The sequence below is a fragment of the Echinops telfairi genome, unplaced genomic scaffold (genome assembly GCF_000313985.2).
Source record: "Echinops telfairi isolate 266 unplaced genomic scaffold, ASM31398v2 ScPeMD7_31;HRSCAF=116, whole genome shotgun sequence".
In the NCBI taxonomy this organism is placed as follows: Eukaryota; Metazoa; Chordata; class Mammalia; order Afrosoricida; family Tenrecidae; genus Echinops; species Echinops telfairi.
This window is the reverse complement of record NW_022103928.1, coordinates 36,590,649-36,607,801: the sequence shown is the minus strand read 5'-3', so window position 1 is coordinate 36,607,801 and position 17,153 is coordinate 36,590,649. Positions and strand designations below refer to the sequence as shown.

At 39.5% G+C, this 17,153-nt stretch overlaps 1 protein-coding gene across 3 annotated transcripts in view; it reads right to left on the bottom strand.

Annotated features, from left to right (window-relative positions):
• Window positions 1-11,281: 11,281 nt before the first annotated feature.
• NCAPG2 (non-SMC condensin II complex subunit G2) overlaps window positions 11,282-17,153 on the bottom strand; it is a 71,288-nt gene continuing 65,416 nt past the window's right edge. For all 3 annotated transcript variants that reach the window (XM_045290058.1, XM_045290059.1, XM_004702336.2), the window contains exon 28: window positions 11,282-12,234. In XM_045290058.1, coding sequence (XP_045145993.1) covers window positions 12,183-12,234 — 52 coding nt within the window. In that variant the 3' untranslated portion in view covers window positions 11,282-12,182. The remainder of the gene's footprint in view (window positions 12,235-17,153) is intronic.

The window sequence follows — 17,153 nt, the reverse complement described above, 5'->3', positions numbered from 1 at the left end:
CTCAGCTTACTTTCCTGGGTGCCCTCCTCCTTCACTGGTCACTCTGTTGTAGCTCCCTTCATAGATGGTGGACTTTTCTGCCTCTCAAGTGGAGTTACAGTCTTGGAAACCCACAAAGCAATTCTACCCTGTCTTTTAGGGTTACTGAGTCAGCATCAACTTGATGGCGGCGAGAAAGAGTTCACTCTCAGAAACCCAGGGCTCTATAGGGTCCTATAGGGTAGCTATGAGTTGAAATCAACTCAGTGGTAGTGAGTGTAGTTTGTTTTAGAGATGAGAGTGCAACCAGAAAAAAATGCTGGAGCAATAAACATCATGGATGATGTATAAAGAGAAGTTCTCACAGATTTTATTTCATTTGAGTCAGTACTCCATGCACATAAAAACAATAGTCAAGATACCCAACAAGAAAAAAGCAAGTATAGAGAGATCAAAATGTGCTAGTGGTTATCAGGGGCAAGGGAGAGGAGGGAGATGGCAGATTTGTTGCTCATGAAGTACTGAGTTTTGGATTATAGTGAAAGAAAACTAATGAAGGGCAGGGTTCCACAGCCGATTGTTATAAGTAGTGTCAGTAATCTGTACAGCTGTAAAATTTTGAATTGGCAAAATTTGTGTGATTGATATATTCAGAGCAATGGCAAAAAAAAAGAATAGCAGTTGATTGGATGATCCAGGGGTGCCATCGGTTAGCACGCGGTACTTAGAAGAATAGAAGCTGAAGCTGTGTATGGACAGCCAACAACTCATGGGACTTGGTTCCTGGAAGTTTTAGGGTCAGGGTGTGATGGTGCATCCCAGTAAATGGACCTACCTCCTACCTCCTAGTTTATTGTGTAATGACTGGAGTATTGATGCTTGAAAGTGGCCCCCCAAGGCATAACCATTGGTTTCTATTTACCTAAAGCAGCAGAGGAAGAAGAGCCAAGAATAGGAGAAGAATATGGAATGAGTGGATAATTGCCTTTATGAACAACTGTGACTTTGCCAAGAGACCTGAGCATTTGGATTAAAGATTCTCTAGAAGACTCCTAATCAAAGGAAAGAAAAATATGGAACAGGATATCAAATTCTCATGGACCTCAGACTCTCTAAGCCATGGCAGTTGGATGAACCCCCAAAAGTATGGGCTTGAGATCATCTTTAAACCTTAAACAGCAACAACAAAAATCTCTGGAAGTCTTCTTTAAACCATAATTTAGCTACTAAAAAACGTCTGCTGTGAGTATGACGCTCTTAAAAACTATGTACATGGAATCAAATTTTACAAAGCAGCTAGAAAGACTAGGTCAGAATCTAACAGGGCAGCAAGTTTATGCTAATAGTTATGCTAATAATGCAGAAAAAAAGAGAAGAAAGGTCGCACAACTGGAAGAATGCAATCAATGTCACTGAATCGTAAATGTAAAAACCATTGAATTAGTGCATACATATACATTGGGTATACATATTCTCAACAACAACCAGATATATAATATTTTGAAAAAGTTCATCCACAATTCTCAATAATTTCCAAGAATTCTAATGTAGATGATGAAACATGGATAACGGATAAAACACCCCCCCCCCAAAAAAAAATTCCAATGATGTATTGCTTTGAACAAATCTGTGGCAAAAGAACTCTTTAAAGTGTTACAACACCATGGTATTAGTGTCATGGCTGAGGTAGGCCAGACCCAAACACCATACATGGATGTAAAAGCTAGACCATGAAAACAGGAAGATCTAAGGAGAATTAGGCATTTAAATTGCAGGGTTGAACAAGAATATTTAATATATATAGCAGGACTGCCAGAAAAAGAAACAAATCTAGAGAAAGTAAAGCCAGAAGCTTTACTCAGAAGTGAGGAGAATGAATCTCTGTTTGGCTTACTTTAGGCAGGTGTTTAGTAATCTGAAGGCATACAGAAAGTGAGGGAAACCGCCAATCAGATGGACTGACAAAATAGCCATAGGAACATGGGGGCAGAGTATAAACAGGTCACAGCTTGATCAGAGGGTGACCAAGATAAATAATTTGGGGGGCTGGCATCCCTCTCTTCCTCCCTGGAGAACAGACCAGCATGCTGCTGCTTGAGCTAGTTCTTTGCCTCAACTGTGTGCTGCACTACCTATAGGCCAAGCCAACCTGTGGATTGTGTCACTAGAGCTTGAGGTTCCATTGAGACCAGTTTTGCTGCACTGCTGGTGTGTACATCACTTGAGTTTCAGATCCCATCGGGCCTGCTTCACTAAGTTCCCAGCGCTACTGACTGTTGCTGCCCCATACTGCTGTCTGCTGCCTGCAGGCCAGCTCTGTCGTCCAGTCTAAGGGCAGACTTCACTTTCTGCTTCCTTGACCTTGGCCCAGCAGCTTGCATGAGTTGAAGGACCTTCGGTATATTAACAGTTCCACAAAAGTTAGTTGAACTGAGCCCTCTCTACTGCAGCTGTGTGGACTAATTATCCATTATATTCTTCTCGCTGTATAAACCTATCATATATATATATTCCTAAGTGTCCTGGTTTTGTTTCTCTCTAGAACCTACTTAATACACATACCAAGGATCATAAATTTGGTATAGGATCCCACAATGTTAAACAAAAATCTCAAAATGTAGAGCTATTGTTTCTCAACATATCCTTATCTATAGCTGTACCTTCTGAAGGCATGTTTCCACTCGCTAACCCTATCTTGAAGAACTCTGTGCTCTTTGATCTACACCATATCAAAATGGCACTTTGGGAAGCCTCAGAATCTCACAATGAATTCCTTTTCAATCTTGTGGGTTCTGGGAACCAGAAGAAATCTGAAGGGGCAAGATCAGGGCCGTGGGGTGGATGGGGTATGGTTTTTCAAGGACATCCTTCTAAGAAAGCCTTTGCTTCCCTTGAAGAAGAGCGGGTGCATTTTCATGGTGGAAAACAATTCCTCAGTGCAACTTTCTTGGCCTTTTCCCCACCAATGCAGCTTTCAGTTTTCTTAAAACTTCTCCCCAGTATGCCCCCATGATCATCCTGTGTCCTTGGAGAAAATATATCAAGATTATCCCCTGGGAATCACCATTATAGCAGTTATAAACTTCTGGGGTAACATCTCTGTCTCAAATGTCACTCACCCAGCAGGCTGCCTTGAAAGCCACTATTTTTGTTGGACCTTTTCTTTGAAGACACCCTGCCAAGATTAAGACAGGCCTATTCCTTAGAAGACTTATCAGAAGGTAACCACCTATTGCAGAGACATGTTTAAAATATGTTTTGTCTGGAATAATCTCATGCATATATTAAGTGGAACCCTAATAGCAATACATTTTTACTTACCATCATAGCTAAGGTCACCAGGAATTGGAGTCAACCACATAGCAACTAACAAAAGCAACAATGTCCATGTCGAAAGGGGCACCATCTTTGACAGGAACCTAGGTGGGGAGCCATCCTGAGGAGCGGAGTTCTTCCACCTAGTCAGTGGGATCAGCTAAAAAATACCAGATCAATAACAGAGCTATTGTCCAGCCAGCTCCCCCTCAATTCAGACATGCAGTCACTGACAACAGGTTGCCATCAAGAACAATAAACATTGTGTGGTATCTCCCATGGTGCCGACCGACTGCTTTCACATTCTGTGTATCTGATTCGATCTCTTCCATAGCCTGCGTCAAAAAGAAGTGCTCCCCTTTTACAGATGAGTAAATGAAAGTAGTTTGTCAAGGACCACAAAACAATGAAAGCAGGGAGACTAACACTGACCGCTCTGATTCCGCATTCAAAGCTCTGTTCACTGCATTTTCTAAATAGCTGCAGAAATGTCCCACCTGGGAAACATTGTCCTTGAATGCAACACTCAGTGATGAAGGGGGAAAAAAAACAACACACCATTTAGGTAAACAGATCGGAGACCTGTGTGTCCCTTGAAATTTTTCAGTATAGAAATTTCTTAAAAAATTCTCTAAAGGCCAGCAGTTACGTTGGGAATAGCCTGTAGGTTTCCGCTATTTAAATTGTGGTCCAAATCCTGCAGCATCGGCAATACCTGGAAGCTGGTAGAGCCCCTGGGTGCTGCAAATAGTTAAGCACTCAGCTACTAAGGTAAAGGTTGGAGGTTCAAAACCACCCAGAATTGCCTCCCAAGAAAGGCTAGGACGTTTATTTCCCCTAAAAACCACTGACTGAAAATCCAAAGAAGCAGAGTTCGGGTTCTGACATACATGGGGTGGCCAGAGGTTGAAATCCACACTAGGACAAGTGGTTCTGTAAGAAACAAAGACCTCCACACTTCTCAGAGATACTGCCTCTGAATTTGCATTGTCACCAGCTGTCCACGGGCTGAGCATGCACATGACTGAGAAACAGCACTGTAAATCGTAAAGTTCGGTTGCCACCAGAATACAAAGGATTTGGAAGAAACAGTTTTATAAAAACTGTGATCAAGCTGGTCGCACAACCAGGAATGTATTCCTGAGGGCAGATTTGTGTACTGTGTTCATGACCCTGGGGGGCTGTAAGCATTGGGGTGGGGGAGGAAATTTAGACAAGTCCTCATAGAGCCTTAGCCCAACGTGAGTTATTTAAGCAACAAACAAATCTCCTTCCTCTCTTAAGTACTTTCTGGTATTTGTCACTTACTCCAGTGCTGAAAAGCCCAATTCTAGTATTATTTTCATAGTTGTATTAACTGTTTGTCTCTTATTCCAAAGTTGAGGCAGTAAATGACAAACAACCTCCAGCAGTCAATAACAAAATGTCTAAAAACCTCCCCACTGTTATGAAACAGCTGGAATAGGCAAATGAAGGAAGCGACACATTGATTTGTGGTTACCAGGGCCTGGGGTTGGAGCCCTGGTGGCACAGTGGTCACAAGTTAGGCTGCTAATCTCAAGATCAGCAGTTCAAAGCCACCAGTCAGCTCTATGGGAGAAAGATGAGGCTTTCTACTCCCGTAAAGAGTTACAGTCTCAAAAATCCAGAAATGCAGTTCTACCCTATCCTATCAGGCCACGATGAGTCTTAATCTATGCAACGGCAGTGGAAAAGGAAAGGGGGACGGGGAGGAATAGGGAGTTATTTCTACCGTGGTATTAAATTTCTATTTGCAGTGTTGACCTAACTACTCTAGGCTTAGCCCCATCTCAGCAACCCAAACCTGAGCAAGTATTTATTTCCTATAAATACCGGATCTTTCCAGAGAGCTCATGTTAACTAACTGATATACGGATTTGGGGGGAATTCTGCATTTTTTTTAGCTTAAATTTATACCCATATGTTAAAATCAGAAGGGGTACTAATAAAAATTCAGATGTCTGGCAACTCCTGGGAAAATGTCAATCAACTGGGTTCACAGTCCTTTGTGTGTTTTAGACAGGAAGTGGATGTCCCTGTTTGTCCCACACCTGCAAGGTGCCTTAGACATTTTTGTTCAAATTGCTCTTCTGAGTGCAAAAATTGGGATGATTGAATTAACTCAGTCACTACAACTTTCAGTTCATTTTCTGAGAGCAGTTGCATTTTTTAAAAAGAAGAGAGTAATGCTTAAATTTGGTGCAATAAATTGCAAAGAAAGATATTTTAGACATTGGGAAAGGGAAGAGTTGGGCATAGGATGACTTTCAGTTGCTTTGAAAGTGCTATGCATCCTCCCCTTAGGGCCCAAACTTGTGGAGATATATATATATATATATTCAACTAATTAGCATAGCAGAATTAGCGTGAGCTTTTTCTCTGAGGCGGTAATGACTTCGAAATCTCTGAGCCATTTCCTGATTGGAATTTACACTCCAACACACAGCAATGGCCCGTTCATTCTGTTTCCATGATAGCATGTGCTGACATTGCCCACCATCTCACAAGGAGATGCCTATTAACGGCACCTGAAGTCTGAAAGCACAAAACTGCATTGCGCTTCACCTGCTGAGAACATTGCTTTTAATTTTCAAAATGATTCCCAAACAAACATCTTGCAAAGACTGCAAACCACACACAGACTAGCATGGGTGTGAGTCAGCTGGTTCTAGCTCACTGCTCCAGCATCGGCAGCAGGAAGAAGCCACACTTTGCACAAACTTAGGCAAGAGGATCGCCTAGAGCCTCCACTTTCTTCTCCGATACACAGGGGCAATATTTCTGAGCTATGAAGTTAGACATACAAATAAACATTGAATATAAGGTGATGAATGATCCTGGAGCACTGATAATGCTGTTAGGTAAGTGTTGGACCCCTAACCTTAAGGTCAGAGGTTCACAGCCACCAGGACCCCGTAGGAGAAAGATAAGCTTAGCTCATTCCACAAAGATTGACAGCTTTGGAAAAGCTGGATAGGGTTGGTGTGAGTCAGAATCAGACGAGTGGAAGTGGGTTTGGGTTTATGGTGGACACTGAGTGGCACTGAGTCAAACCCGTGACTGTGGAGTCTACTACTCACGGTGACCCAAGGAACATCGAGCAGGATCCACAACGCTGTCACTGGCTGTGATCATTCAGCAAATGATCGACAGGCTTTTCTTCTGAGCTGCCTCCGGGTAGGTGGAACCTCCAACCTGTGGTTTCATATCAAATTAAATATGGGCTCCATCTTTCAGTGGTCCCTAATTTCATCGGCTTTTCTGTGACAGAACTTTCCCTTGGTTAGACAGAATTCCCAGTGCACAGAACTGTGGCAGCCACATAAAGCCGTGCTTACTTCTCCCCTGGAAATCTCTACTGAGGATCCACCTTGAATCCTTGGATACAGCTGACAGCCATTAAAAGACTAAAAATCAATAGCTCAGGCCATGGGGCTACAGGAGTGATTAAGGTGGGAAAGCTATGGACAGAACAAGCAGGGGAAAATGCCAAAAGAAACACAAAGAAAATTGGTCTCCAAATTACCCAGTGTCAGCCCATTCAGCTAAGAAGCCAGGCAAGAGGGAAGCTGGCTGTTCCCGCAGTCTTTGGCCTGTGATGACACCCTAGCGGTGCTGTGGGTCAGGTTTCCGGCTGCTAAGCGCAAACTTGGCTGTTGAATGAAACCCACAAGTCACTGTGCAGGGGAAAGAGGCAGCGGTCTGCTTCTATAAAAATTCTCAGAAAACCCAGTATAGGGTTCTATGGGTTGAAATGAATTCTATAGCAGTGGATTTGGTTTATGTCCTATCGGAGTTTTATTCAGAGCTCTTGCCTTATCCACCCCACACTACTGATCTTCCCTTTCATAATTCATTTTGCTCCCAGAATTCAAAAGAACATCTATTTCTGTCCCTTAAGGATGCCATTTGGAGGTGGTGTGAATCAAGATTTGAAGAATTCTTTGAGGAAGGGTTAGGGAGAAAAAAAATGCTACCTTAAGAAGTGTATAGCCTAGATCGATGTTATGTCAAGAAATAGCTCAAAATCCATTCAGAGTCAGCATATGGATTAAGCCTACACTGAACTCCCAGACCATTGACCAGGGAGGCAAATAGTCTTGTTCTCAGAGAGTATTGGAAAGCATATTATTATAAATATAATTAGTTTGACATTCAACATTTTACCTTTTGTTTTCCTTTTTGACCCACTTATAACCTTTTTAGTTTTTATTATTTTCTTTGGGGTTGATGTTTTTCTGTATTTTGTTGTTGGGGAGGGGGTTGTTATATGATTTTCTTTATAAGGATCAACATATAACCTCCTCCCTGGGGGATGGACAACAGAAAAGTGGGTAAGGGAGACGTCAGACAGTGTAAGATATGACAAAATAATAATAATTTATAAATTATCAAGTGTTCATGAGGGTGGAGGGAGTGGGGAGGGAGGGGAAAAATGAGGAGCTGATAGGAAGGGCTCAAGTAGAAAGCAAATGTTTTGAGAATGATGATGGCAACAAATTACAAGTGTGCTTGACACAATGGATGGATGTATGGATTGTGATAAAGGTTGTAGGAGCCCCCAATGAAATGATTAGATTTTTTCAAAAAAGAAAGAAAACCAGGATAGGTAAATCTACAGACAGTAACTAGACTAATATCTCCTAAGAGCTATGACAAAGGATGTCAGGGGAAAATGAGGCACAAATAATAATGGATAAGAATGAAGAAAATCATCTAAAATGAATTGTGATGATTACACAACTCTTTTTAATACTTTTAAAGCACTAATTATACAGTAAGCAAATTATGTCAATAATGAGTTAAAGTACAGTATCTAGCCTGGATTTCATAAAAAGAAAATCATACCAAAATCTCTACAACAAAATAAAAGGCAGAAAAACCTTGATACAAGAGAAAGCAGAATATAAACCAGAACAAATTAAAAATGGGTCAAAAGGGAAAACAATATGCTCAAGTTTAGCCTACCTACCTACCTATATATCTACAATGGGATCCCTAGTGGCAGTCGGTACACGCTGGGCAGCAAGCCACAAGGCCAGCAGTTCAAACCACCAGCCAACTCTGAGGGAGAAAAAAGGGCTTTCTACTCTACAGTCCAGGTCTCAGAAACTACAGGGGCAGTTCTAACCTGTCCTATAGCCACCATAAGTATGCATTAATGGCAGAGATTATCTATGGTAATCCACTTTTCAATGCATTGTCTGAGGGTAAGACTATTCATATGCAAGGGAATTCAGCAGCAGCTTAATCTGATAGCAGACTGCACATGGATTTTGAGCTTCCACTGTCATCCACAGCTTTCTGCAAACAGGGTGCTCAGAATCTAAGCTATAATAAAATTCCCTCCTCTTGCTCTTGGAATTTTTTTTTTTTTAACCATCCTTGAACCACACAGGCTGGGGTACTCTTTCCATGTGGACTTAGCTGACACTTAGATGGCTGATTGTTTTCTAACAAGACTTTAAGGCCCCAGATGCTATTTTTTTCTGATAGCTGGGCACATTTGATTTCTTCAATACACTTCCCATAGCACCCATATCTCTGATCATTTCATGAGGGCACATTATAAGAATTGTCTTAGATTCGGGTTTACAATTAAGTGCAAGCTCAAAATCCATTTGTATACCTAAAGTTTTTATCTATCTCTGGTCCACTTAGAGGCAGCATTATCAGGTTGTTGAGAAATAATTTATGGCGTCCATGAGATATTTAATAATTCTAATATTAGCATCATAAACCCAGCCAATTTTTACAATTCAAAGTTTGTACTTAATTGTAAACCCTAATCTAAGACAAGTATTAGTTCTTACAATGTGGTTTTGTTTGATATTTGCCTCATGAACTGTGAAAAATCCCTTTCAAGAATGAGGGTGGTGCTAAAATATTCCCAGACAGAAATTAAGACCGTTCCCATCTGTCCAATTCACCCAAAGTTTATCTTTTTTAAGGTGCCACATGACACTTCTGCTAATATCTTATTGGGAAGTATAAATACACGGTCACAAGTAGATGCAAGCAAGGCAGAGAAATGTGCTCTTGATTCATGATCGTGTAGTCAGTTTAAAGGGCCAAATATGTGCACAGTACTTTTTAACATGTTTAAACTATTGAATTGTATGACATGTGAATTGTCAATATATATAATTTTAAAGATGAGATGGTTATTTCTATAGAAAACGAGGACTAATGGGGATAACTAGCCATCTTTCCCTCACATGTTCAAATAAGTGACAATCTTAAATCATAGCAAAATGAGTTTATTGATAGTGATAAACAGTTGTGATATTAATCCCAACTTCATTTCTCATTTCCTAGTCACGCCTCCTGTGAGAAAACTTCAGGTCACTGTGGCTGAGCCAGATTCTCAGTGGTTGAGCAGGTTAGACCTTCGAAGCGCCAAGGTGACACCTACTCGGAGGTATTGCATTTTCCAATATTTAAGTGGAAGCTGTGAATTAGTTTGCTTCGGGCTGGCTCCCCATCTAACTTCTGGTACTTGGGCCAGCGGCCTGCTGGTCCTGGCAGTCATCAACCTTTTATCTTCTGTCGACCTGGGAATCATTTACCTCTGCAGCCAGAAGCCTGTCTTTGAGCTCATCAGCTCCTGGAGCAACATGAATCAGAAGCCTCTGGCCTGACATCTGACCCACAGACTTGAAACCCCGTCTCGAGAACTGTGAGCCACGACCCTGATAGAAACCTCTCTATGTTAAGTTTCACTGGTTTGTTTTCTTTACAGAACCCAACCTAAGATACTGCAGTAAAACCTTAAAATCGAAATACATTTAAGTACATTAACTCCCATATATACTCGTGTAAAAGCCGAGTTTTTCATCACATTTTTAATGCAGTTTTTAAGGTAAAATTAGGTGCCTCAGCTGATATTCTGGTCGGCTTATACTCGAGTATATATGGTAAAAATATACTCAAGTATATTTTTGTGTACCTTTGTAGAGAAATATAACAGTAAAGTCTTGCTATTTGAGTTCCAGTTCTTACATGCATGGGTTTATTCCAAAGAAAGTGTGTTTAAATATGCCTGTAGAATGGATAACTGTAGACACATTCTCTTGGTAAAATATTTGTGTTAGTTTTGGTGGAGTGAAATTTTTTTTTTTTAAGGTCCAACCAAAACAATGGCTTCCAAGGACATCTGTTGGGTCAGTTACATTTAAGGAAGAGAGTCAGGTCAGTGGTTTATGGTGATTTTTAAAAAAATTCCCAATAGACACATTTTCATTAAGGAGACAGAAAAATCATAGGGCTTATCAGGAAGAAGTTTTAAGAAAACAGAAAGCTGCACTGATGAGAAAGCCAAGTCAGTTACAGTGAGAAATCCTTTTGCATCACAATGCAGCTGCTCATTCTCCTAAGTAACAAGGGTTATATCCTACGAGAATTTTGTTGCTACACCTTATTCTATTCACCCTGATATCTTATTTAAATTATTAAATTTAATAATTCTTCTAAAAATTTTTGTTAAATTATTTTTGTTCCCCAAAGTTGGAGAACATTTCATCTGAGTCCTTCGAGGAAGTCCAAACCATTATTGGGACATTATGCTAAAAAAAGAGAGCCTGGAATTCTTCAATCAAGGGTTAGAGAGATAGAAACAGCACCTGTGAAGAAAGAATAGCTTCACATTTCAATATTTTATTTAGTAAAGGTGTTGTTATCAATATGTTTTGATATATTCTCATATCCAACTTAAGCCAAATCCACCGCCATGGAACACATTCTGGCTTGTGGCAGAGTAGACCAAGAGAGTAAATCTGTACCCAGGGGCAGACGGCCTCCTCCTCCTCCTGTAGAGCAGCCGCTGGATTTCAGTTACCAGCCAACCCGTAACCTACTGTTTGACCGGAACTGCTTTTTACAGAAAGAATTGGTTTTGTACATCTGCTAACGATCTGGAACCAGAATAAGAGTTAAAAGAAGCATGAATGATATAAATAGCACTGACTTTCCATCTGCTATGGACGCTGACTACCAGGGCCCCAAAACTACACAATCTGACAGGTAAACAGGGTGGGTGCAAGGGAGTCAGGGACATTCAAAGAAAAAAGCCCAGGCACACTTTCCTCTGACACGTTTCCCTCTAACTGTGATGGCTCTTAGAGAGAAAATACAAAACAGCAGAGAAACACTTCAGGCTAAATTACTTAAATTTCTTTGCTACTCACATTCAGAGTCATAGGACCCAAGTTTGAATGTAGTAAAACATCATTTAAACAAAGGAGACTCCTTCCATGCTGTTCCTTACGGGAAGAACTGACAGCCATCGGTGCGCTCTCTCGTGCACACCTAGCATCAGTTACTCTAGCTTTGCGATCCCTTCGGTCTCTTTGTTCACAGATGGCTTCACAGAGATGGCATTTATCTAAGAAATCAATCGCTGCCTTTAAAGTGGAAAACACTTATTAATATTTTATTATAAAATACAAACTCGCTTTATTACTTACAGTTTCAAACAACATATATGGGGATTTCAAAAACATCAGAGAAAACGTTCATTATTTCAAATTCCGTTTTTTTCTCAAACCTTTGGAAGATATACATATACAGATATATGGCTTCGTAGGAAAATCTGTCCTTTTCCCTATTTTTGCACTTTTAATTTCTGCATCATGGAAACTTACCTGGGACCTTATACATTAAATATATCACTTATGTGGGTACCAGGCAATTTTAAAAAACTCTTGGATTTTCTACTTGAACTTCCCTCCCCAACCCCTGCCAAAAAGTCCTACCCACCCTTCCCTGTGGGGCATGGTATTAAATACACTGGGAAAATAAAAGTGATGTCAAATATTTTCTTTAAGTCCTTTTCCTCTAGCTCTACGTGTCCAGAGATGTTAACTTGGTCATGAATTCAAAAGTTCGCCCAATGTTTTCGTAGATGATTCATACAGAAATCTAAAACATAAAGGAGAAAAAAAATCAATGCACAGGGGCATAAAAGTGAATTAACTATTCATATGTACTTTCTACAAAATACAATCTAAAAATGGTTTCCAACCAGATGCACTTAAAAAGAAAATTGAAATAACTTGCCATATTTTCAGTAATTATTCCTCACATGATAGGTGATAGGGCAACCTATCACCCCATGGTTATTTTAAGTTTGAAAATAGTCGATACAAGATAACATGTAAGATAAAACATGACATAGTTACTGAGGAAACCTTCAGTAAGTGGTTGCCATTATCATTGGTCCCATGGTAATAACGATTAGAATATGAGATAGCTCCCATTTATTTAGTTCTTCTTTAATTTCATTTAGCAATGTTTTATCATTTTAAGTATACAGTCTTTCAAAAAAATCAAACTCACTGCCAGCAAGTCTATTTCAACTAATTGCAACCCCCTAGGATAGAGTAGAACTTGCCCCTTTGGATTTCCAAGACTGTAACTCCTTTCGGGAATAAAAGCCTCTTCTTTCTCCAGTGGAGCAGCTGGTGGTTTCAAACTGCTGACCTTGTGGGTAATAACTCAATGCATAACATTACACTACTAGCCTTATTTATACCTGCTTAAATTTATTTAAAATTATTTTATTCTTTTTTGCTGTTATTATATATGTAATTGTTTTAACTTTCTCTTCAGATGGTTCATTCTATCAGAATGTAAAAATACAAGTAATTTTTGATTCTTGGTTTTATATCGTGCAACTTTGTTGATTTCATGCATTAACTTTTTAGTATTGCAGTGTCCTTAAGAGTTTTCTAGATACAAGATCATGACATCTGAAAATAGAATTTAAGTTCTTCTTTTCGAATTTGCTTTTATTTTGCTTGTACAATAAATCCTATGGCTGTGCTGAACAAATGTGGTAAAAGTGGGCATCCATACCTTGTGCGTGCTCTTAGGGATATCATGTGTTTAAATAAACCATAAAAATAATTCAGCATCAAAATATTTTAAAGTTGCACATAGCAGGAAAATGTATTTGTTAATAAAAAGAGGCCCATCTTTCTAAGTATTCCTTTCCATTAAGGACTAGTAACGGTCAGTGTTTAACATTGGTGATTGTACTGTATTATTGTTAAAGTTGCTTACATCAAAACCCCAAACTAGATGCACTGCCATCACTTTACGCTGTCAAGCAATGTGTGTATAATTCCATTACAATTCCTTTACTCAGTGAGAAAAAAATCATGTTACCCAAGTCTTAAGACATTTCAGTACCTATGGTTCTTTAATTACAAATTACAAATTTATTGCTATCTTCATGGTATTTATGAAAGTAATAAATACACACATTTGACATTTAAGGGCACTCATGCACTGGCAAATTCTTATTACTCAGGAGAAACTATGCACAATTTACAGCATGTTATACTGGGTAAAGAGATTAAAGTGCAATAAGAAGCTTTTTTTTCGGCAATAACAGTCCACTCAACAAAATGCTAACTCTGCTGGAAGAAAAGTAGACTCACAGTTAAGAAAAGTTTCTCTTCTAAATTAATGCTCCATAGCCTAACATACTAATTGTTTGTACAAAGAGAGCCCCAGAGCCTGAAAGTTGTATTATACTTTAAAGTCTCAAGTCTAACATGAATTACATCAATAACATTTTAAAATATAGTTTTAGGTCTCAACTATTTACCTTTCACTACACTGATTTTTTTAAACACTGGTTCCTCTATAATTTGTTTCTTGGATATTTAAGCAAGAAGCTAAGGCTTCAGAGTCCTACCTACTAAGTGTTTAAACAGTTTCCTCCTTAAAAAGAACTAGTACACGTATTTACCTGGGAACAGTGTACAAATATAAACAAAAGAGCAAATCTCTTTCTTACACCTTCAGAAAAGCACATATATTTTTACATCCAAAGAGAAAAACTGTCCTTGCAAATGTTATTTCTAACAAAGAAATTTATAAAATGTATAGACTTCTGAAACTTCTGCGACTATGCCCTGTAAAATAATTTATAATTTACATAGTTGGAAATTCTGATTTTATTTGATTAATAAGTTGTTGCAAATCTCTTTAAGCTCCCTTATATTTCTAAAATATATAAATACTTTCTAGTTTTCTTGAAAGCCACTATTGCTTCCCTCCCTCTTCTTCCACATTCTTATAAGTGAAAAGTCTATGTTTGGTCATTTTCTTGTTCAAATAGATGGTTTTTAACATATTCCCTTCGCTCACAACCTTGGTACATGCACACGCTAACTCCTACCCATCTGAATCCTAGCCCAGGTCCACTGATTCATCCAGACAAGGGATTGAGCCCCATCCCTAGAGGGCGCTTAAAGGACATTGGTTCCTAGTTCAGGCCTCTGCAGAGTGTATTTTCTCTCTACTAGTAGGTCTGAGAAGCTCTCAATACTAGGTTCCTGCAGACCAGGGCTTTCTTAGCTTTTGGCTGCCCTCCCCCTCCAGCATTTCACTCAGGCAGCATAGGTGCTGCTCCACACACCTCGGCCTCACTTTAGTCCTAGGTGTGGACATATACACCAGGGGCAGTAGAGAGCCAACTGTTTACAGGTCAGCTTCCAGGTCCGCTTCACACAGAGAAATGCACTGGATTCCTGCTGAGGGTTCTAGCAAAGTGAGGCTGTCAGAGCTTCCTCCCAAATCTAGCCAGCCACAAAGCACAGCACATCTCCCCATGGATGGCCTTCTTGAACCCATCAAAGGGCAGACTTGCAGCAACTCTTGTCAGCAAGGCACCTGACTGTCTCCTCCATGCAGACAGATACGACCAGCTCTGGTGAGCTGTGAAGGGTGTGGGGTGAGGTGTGAAGTGTGGACACATCTTCCTTGGGTGCTCAGTCTTTTACTAGGAAGGAGGCTGCATCCCTTAGCTCTGAAAATAGCCAATTTTTCATTATTCCAACACTCTATTAACAATTTTTTTTAAGTTACATACATTAAAGTTTCCCCGTTTAAATCATTGTGTAGTTTTGTCTCTTGACTGGAATTTGACAATATATTTCAAAAAGATGTCACATACAAATAGTAACCAAAATACGGCTGGTACAGTTATACCAGGGTAAGTAGAAAAATATTGTTACTGGGGTTCCCATTCATACATACAGATCTATGCCAAAAACCTGGGAGAAAGATGAGGCGACAGTTATAAATTAGGGTCCTCAGAGAAAGATTCCATTTGCTATGAGTCAGAATCAACTCAATAGCAATGGGTTTTCTGTGATCAATGGATGGCTGCAGACCAGTTCTCTCAGTATTTCAAGAGAACTTCAAAAAGAGCACATGAAAATGCATATGAGATAAGGGAATTTTCCCATGAATTTTTTTAAAGCCCCCTTGTACACTTATCTGGTGAGGCCTATAAAGAGTGACAGTCTCAGAAACTCACAGGGACGGCTCTACCCTGTCCCCTGGATCACAACACATAGGAATTGATAAGATGAAACAACAGAGTCAGACTGAATGTCCCTGTGCTACACTGAGTGTGCTAAACTGAATGTAACAGATATACCGTCCAGAGCGGAGTGTTTCTAATAAGAGGCCGACTGCCTGGCTTTACTACTGATAGGCAAGGTATCAGTGTTACCCATACTTTAGTAGCAATTTTTAGAGAATACAAAATAGTATTACGGATGTTTACCCAGTGATACATGTTCAAATTAAAATATCACATACAAATTTTAAAACTATTTTTCTACACTCCCTAACAGCTGGAAGGAGCTCTGGAGGTGGTGTGGGTCAAGCGACGGGCTGCTCACCAAAAGGCCAGCAGTGTGAAACCACCAGCCGCTGTGCAGGAGAAGGGCGGGGCTTTCTGCTCACGGGGATTTTTCAGCCTAGGAAACCCAGACACATTTCTACTCTATCCTGCAGAGTTGCTTTGAATCAAAATCGCAGTAAATTTGGTTTAACAATTGGCTAAAAAGCTAAATTACTTTTTAAAATGTTTTAAAAATCATACTTATACCTGAACATGTCCTAGTAAGGCTAACAAGGTCACATTTAAATAATAAAAAGTGATTTAATTCAGGGTCATAGGTGATAAAATGAAAACAGCAATTCGTCAGCATACCTCACTCCTCACGCTTATTTGTTAACTTACTTTCTTAGTAAAGAAACCATTAAATGCATCTGTCCTATAATACAAGTCAATAATCTATCAAGAGCTACACTTTTGGAATTTATTCACAAATTAGCAATTTAGGATGTTAAATTTTCATCCAAGTAGTGATAGAAATTGGTTCATCTTCTGGGCATATGCAAAAAAATCAGTATTGGTTTACCTAGTTCAGATTTCTGTCCCATCTAACCTTATACAGTGCATAAAAAAAGCAAGAAATTGTCTTTTTGTGAACTGAGCATCCAATATAATTTATAATAAGAATCTACAGGAAAGTGGATCACATGACAAACCCAGTATGTGGCAGCAAGAACCCCAGATTGGACAAGAAGCCCAAGATGTCCTTGGATGCCAGCATCTGTGACAACAATTGGCCAATAAGAAAGATGCGTTTCTTTCTGAAGCTCCGGAGAGAGCCTTTCCTATTCCTGATGTGGATGTTTGTGGACTGGGTCTTGATATCTTAAGAAATGCCAAGAACTACCAAAACCTAATTACCAAAATTACGGTCTAGTTTTCCTACTCTTTCCTCATAAACCATGGAATATGTGTGTATCCCCTTACTTTTTTAGATAATTTTTCAAACTACCATTTTGTTTTAAAGACAGAATTAGTAAGCAATTAAACATATGCCTCAAAGAAATTTTTCAAACGGAAAAATTTCCATGTCAGAAATAAAAAACTCAATCTATAATATATCTAAAGAATGTCTTTGATTCACTCACTCTCACTCTCTTACTCACTCACTCTCTCCCTCCCTCCCTCCCTCTTCACT